The sequence below is a fragment of the Prosopis cineraria genome, unplaced genomic scaffold (genome assembly GCF_029017545.1).
Source record: "Prosopis cineraria cultivar Desert tree isolate PC_DT_omini unplaced genomic scaffold, ASM2901754v1 PC1556, whole genome shotgun sequence".
Lineage (NCBI taxonomy): Eukaryota > Viridiplantae > Streptophyta > Magnoliopsida > Fabales > Fabaceae > Prosopis > Prosopis cineraria.
This window is the reverse complement of record NW_026556881.1, coordinates 1-5,813: the sequence shown is the minus strand read 5'-3', so window position 1 is coordinate 5,813 and position 5,813 is coordinate 1. Positions and strand designations below refer to the sequence as shown.

Here is a 5,813-nt window from a genome sequence, read left to right as displayed (position 1 = left end):
CTTGTCTGTGCGTCTAGGATTGTGGGCATATGTTAAGCATCTAAAGACCCGCAAATGAGAATAATCTGGCCGTTTACCCATGAGAATGTCATAAGGAGTGCAGTTGGAGATTGCCTGTGATGGCAAGCAATTAATAAGATACACAGCCGTGAGAACACACTTGCCCTAAAATTGAAGAGGCAAGTGAGCTTGGAAACAAAGTGCCCTAGCCATCTCTAAGATATACCTATGCTTGTGCTCAACAACCCCATTTTGTTAAGGCGTGTAGGGACAAGAGGTTTCTACCAAAATGCCTTTGTCTGAGAGTATCTGTGAAAGCAAGGTGGATTGGAATTTCTGTCCATTATCTGTTCTAATTTTGCGAACTCGAACACCAAATTGTGTTTCTACCATGTTGAGAAACAGAGACAAATATTGCGTAACATCAGACTTATATTTTAACAAATAAACCCATACCCCTCTACTATAGTCATCAACGATGGTAAGGAAATAATGTGCCCCAGAAAGTGAAGGGACCTTATAACTACTCCATACATCACAATGAATTAATTCAAAACAAGATGAAGATTTTATTGAACTATCAGGAAAGGCTAATCGAGTCTGTTTAGCTTTAAAACATGAATCACAAGGAGCTATGCTCTTATTGATATTGGCTAGAAAATGTAAATGCTTTATCTTCTCCTCAGAAGGATGCCCGAGCCGCCAGTGCCATAAAGCTGAGTTTGTGGATCTTGTAACATGCAATGCCACACCTCTTCTTTCTGGCTGCTCCATAATATATAATCCACCACACCGCCTAGCCACTCCAATCAGGTTCCTTGAATGTAAGTCCTGTATGACAACCATAGCAACAACAAAAGTTATCAAACACATAAGATCTTCAACTAATTTACTGACCGAGATGAGGTTGCACTTAAATTCAGGGATATACAATACACGACTAAGATTCAAATGTTTAGTCAAAGTGATCTTCCTTGTGCTGTGAACAGAAAGACGTTGACCGTTTGGGATGTGAACAGGAAGATGATGTGTGGCCACCTTCTCGTTATCGAGCAAACTTCTGTCACATGTAATGTGCTTTGTGGCACCAGAATCAAGAACCCAAAGGGAGTTAAAATATATAGTACTTGCCATATTGACGACGGGCAGTGTAGCAAGTTTCTCCCCCTCAGTGTTCAAGTAATTCACGAGTTGCTCATATTGATCATGGGTAAGTCCTGGTATTGGACTCTCATTGACAATGACCTGTGCAGCGTGTGGAGCATGTCGTTTCTCCTTTGAGCTTGCACTTGACTTCTCTTTTCGTCCTCCTTTTCACCAATCTGGTAGATATCCCATAAGATCATAGCATCGATCTTCCGTGTGGCCAAGCTTCTGGCAGTGGGCACACTTGGGTCTCTCTTTCTTTGATTCTCGTCGGTCCATGCCATCCTTCCCATTTTGCATTGCTTGAGTGAGGAAAGCAACTGCTTCAGGGGATGGTTTGGTTATTGCAGAGATCTGACGCTGCTGTTCATCCTCTACTACAAGGTGATATGCCTGCCCCAGCCGAGGTAGTGGTTTAATGCTGAGTATCTGGGTCTTGACAATATTGAAGCTATCATCAAGACCCATGAGGAACTCGTACAACTGCTCACGCTCTTTCATCTCCATGATCTGCTTCTCGATGCCACACTTGCAGTTACCACACGAGCACCTTGGCCATGGCATGATTGTCATGAGCTCATCCCATAAGCTTTTGAGCTTTGTGTAATAAGTCGGCACGGATTGTTTATTCTCCTGCCGTGACAGTACAATTGCTCTGCATAGTTCGAAGGCCCTTGGAGCACTTCCCTTGCCAAATCTCTCTCCAAGGTCCAACCAAATTTCTCGAGCCGTTTTGGCATACCGCACACTCATTCAAACATCTTTATCCATAGCCCCTTTCAACCACCCTTTCACCATTGCATTATATCGCATCCAGTTACTAAGGTGTCGAGAGTCGACGGCGGGCATGGAAAAACTACCATCAACAAAATTGATTTTGTTTTTTGCAAGTAGCATGTTAGTCATATCGTTGATCCACTCCATATAGTTGCCCTCATTCAACAGGTCACTGATGTATACTTGACCTGGATTATCAGAGGGGTGAAGGTAATATGGTGAGGATGCATCTACCATAGTGGCTTGCGAGTCAGAGATATCAGACTTTGTCATTCTGTTACTGATGAATGGTGCTCAAATATGAAGGGAAATGTGGAGAAAGAACCTCCGCTCTGATACCATAAAGAAAAAGAGAAGCTCTCTTTTTTTATGTATATTGTTCAGTATGTGCCTCTGTGGGTATACAATATATATACAAGAGTGTCGTATCTCTAAACTATCATATCTACAGGATCTGGGATTACAATAATGAAATAACACGAGATCAGGGATGCTGATATATTGTCTTTCAAAATAGCGTAACTCACGCTGTAACTAACGTGCATGCATGATTTGCATGATCATGGAACACACGTCATTCTTTCATTCTTTCTTTACACTGTTATGGAATTAACTTGAACAACTCAACATATTGGCTGGATTATATTTTTTCAGTTAGCAAATTCTCAAAATGATTTCATTTAGGTTTTTAAAAAAAAAACTGAAATTTTTCAAATTCTTAAAATCTATCCCTAGCAAATCCCAAATTCAAAATTGTTCTTTGCGGCTTCTGCTTGTCTCTCTCTAAAGAACCTTGCCAACAACTTCAGCCCCATGTCTTTTCTTTAGAAGTGGTAATATAGGCTAACCTATGGGCCATGGGTTGGCTGCAATGATTCATGAGCTTAGCGAGGCGGATTGGCATAACTTGTACGTTGGTGAGTTGTATTTTTGTGTAGTAAAAAACATATTTTTTTATAATTCTTTTCAATTTTAAAAATTGCAAAATCACCTCATCATAGTTTCTCCTAAAAACTAATAATTTGAGTGACAATAAAAGTTTGCACTCGTAGCTATTAGGGGTCATCAAAATAACACGCAAAATTTTTTTCTTGGAACACTTTAGACTTTGTGCAAATCACATAACCCACAATTTAGTTAGATGTAATTTATCACATCCATATTTATTTATTTTATAATCAAAACATGCACAATAATTTGATTCAATTTTGTTAACAAACAAATTATATCTTTTAAATCATGAAATTGCATAATTAGACATTGTCTAGTGCTCCATACCATACTCGTTGTATAAGTTATAAAGAATTTTAGCACTAAAAATATAAAAAATTATTAATTTGCTATTATTGTCCAACTTCATTGATTTTGGTGTGATTATTAATTTTATTATTCTTTTTTTATACATACAATCTAATAATATTATTATTTAATGTAACAAAAAATTTGAATCAACTACACCGACACTTTTATGTAATTAATGATGTGAGTCAATTATTAATTTACTTTCAATTCATGGGAGGCATATTAATTTTTTTATATATTGTATGAAGTTGAAAACTAATTTAAGATCTGTTCTACTAATGTTATTTTTATAGTTCTTTTAAAATTTGATTCTTTGACTCACTTGTCTGTTTATATGCTTTGAATTTGAGATAATTTAATAAAATCAATTTTAAAATTTAAATGAAAAGTTAAGAGTCACTATCCATCGAGCAAGCAAAGATTTGTCTTCTCAACTTCTATTGTATTTTTTTTAAAGAAAAAATGACTAACTCGTCAATCCATAAGTTAGCCTGTTATGAATCCAAGTTATAAAATCACTTTACATGTAAATGAATTCATTTTATTCAACCTAACCTGCCACATTTTTGCAGATTGAGCCTACAAGTTCAACCCATGTTCTCAACACTACTTTTCCCACGTTCTGGTTTATTTGAAGCTAAAGTTCACACCTTGTTGTCGAGTTTGCTATTGCTCGTTGTCTGTGCTTTGTCCACGCTGCTCATCATTTCTCTCCTCTCATTGTCTGACCTATTTTTAAGACATAGAAAAGATTAATTTTGGTTTATTTATAAGATAATACACTATTTCTATATTCTTATTTTTTGCTCTTATTAAATATTATGAAAAATAATTTAAGATAATTTTTTTGTGTTTTTTAAAAATGAAGGTAGAAACTTATTAAATTTTAAAATAGAGTTAATAAAGTTTAAAAATTCATTTGATTCGATAAACATATTAAAAATAATAATAATCTCTTCTAAAAAAGTGTCGATCTTCCAGTAAGTATTTGACACATTAAGATTTAATACCCATCAGTGTCAAAACCTTGTTAACTGGATTGGCATGAGCGCCTCCATCATTCAAATTGTTTTTTTTTTTTTTCTTTTGGGGGGGGGGTGGTGTGTTGGAGGTGGATGACTAAATTTTGAAGATTAGGATTTCCACCATTTACGATCCCCGATTAAACGCATTTTCCCTGACCAAGTGCTCTCATCTTTGGTGCTCGTGGACCATTTTGATCCTTGGGTTCAACTTTAAAATATTATTATAAATTTTATTTCATGTTTATTAAAATAAAATTTTTTATATTTTTTATCTAATCTAGGTATAATTTAGAGGGTTTAATTCAATATTAAAATTTTTATAATTATTATACATTAACTATCAAGATAGTTATTAAACCTAGGCCAAATTAAACCTAGATTAAAAATAAAAAATTATTAAAATTATTTTATAATTTTTATAAATTTTATTTTAATAAATCTAGACCGTTCAGTTCAAAATCTGACAGACGTCGACGAGCACTGAAGTTCAATGCCCTGACCAAATGGGAAATCATCGTTTCATTATAAAAGCTGTAAGCGGCCTTTCTGCCTGTCAAGTGTTAACACTTTGCATTCGTCTTTTCATCAACCATCGCCGGTGAGGCAACTCTCTGTCTTTCCAAAAATGATGGAGCTCATAGACATTCTTCTGATCCTCTCAGCTTTCCTCTTCCTCCGTTACTGGTGGCGCAGCTGGTCCACCACCGGAGGCGGCCCCAAAAACCTCCCCCCAGGACCACCCGGCTGGCCTCTCGTCGGAAACCTCTTCCAAGTCATCCTTCAACGCCGTCACTTCATCTACGTTGTACGCGATTTGCGGAAAAAGTATGGTCCAATCTTCACCATGCAAATGGGCCAACGTACGTTGATCATCGTCACCAGTGCCGACCTGATCCACGAAGCTCTCATTCAGCGAGGCCCTCTCTTCGCGAGTCGACCAGCTGACTCGCCGATCAGGCTCATCTTCAGCATGGGGAAATGCGCCATCAACTCTGCCGAGTACGGTCCTCTGTGGAGGACGCTTCGGCGGAACATGGTGTCGGAGATGATAACGCCGTTGAGGATCAAGCAATGTTCGTGGATAAGAAAATGGGCGGTGGAGGCTCACATGAGAAGGATCGAAGCTGAAGCCCATGAAAATGGCTTCGTCGAGGTCTTGAGCAACTGTAGACTAACGATTTGTAGTATCCTCATATGTCTCTGTTTTGGAGCCAAAATCACTGAGAACCGAATCAGAAGAATAGAAAGCATTTTGAAAGACGTCATGATCATCACCCTTCCAAAGCTTCCAGATTTCTTGCCCGTTCTAACTCCATTATTTCGTCGCGAAGTGAAAGAAGCGAAAAAGTTGCGAAAAACGCAAGTGGATCTTATCGCGCCCCTGATAAGAAGCAGAAAAGCTTACGTGCAGAGCAACGGGGAGATTAACGAGAATTCCGAAATGGTGAGTCCGATCGGTGCTGCTTACGTGGACTCTTTATTCGGGTTGGATGTTCCAAGCAGAGGCAGGCTCGGGGAGGAGGAGTTGGTAACATTAGTATCGGAGGTTATCAGCGCCGGGAC

The 5,813-nt window shown here is 38.0% G+C and overlaps 2 protein-coding genes across 2 annotated transcripts; one reads left to right on the top strand and one right to left on the bottom strand.

Annotated features, from left to right (window-relative positions):
* Positions 1-1,314: 1,314 nt before the first annotated feature.
* Positions 1,315-1,899, bottom strand: LOC129300368 (uncharacterized). The gene has a single exon (XM_054938935.1). It carries the CDS (start codon positions 1,897-1,899, stop codon positions 1,315-1,317), a length of 585 nt encoding a protein of 194 aa, XP_054794910.1.
* A 2,892-nt stretch (positions 1,900-4,791) lies between these two features.
* LOC129300367 (cytochrome P450 77A4-like) lies at positions 4,792-5,808 on the top strand (the record flags this gene model as incomplete). Its single annotated transcript, XM_054938934.1, has 1 exon — positions 4,792-5,808. A coding segment is annotated over exon 1 (933 nt), but the record flags the coding sequence as incomplete, so codon positions are not given.
* Between the last annotated feature and the right edge of the window lie 5 nt (positions 5,809-5,813).

Excerpts from the sequence above, each read along its gene's own strand:
- LOC129300368 (XM_054938935.1), bottom strand. The coding sequence starts at position 1,899 with ATGAGTGTGCGGTATGCCAAAACGGCTCGAGAAATTTGGTTGGACCTT.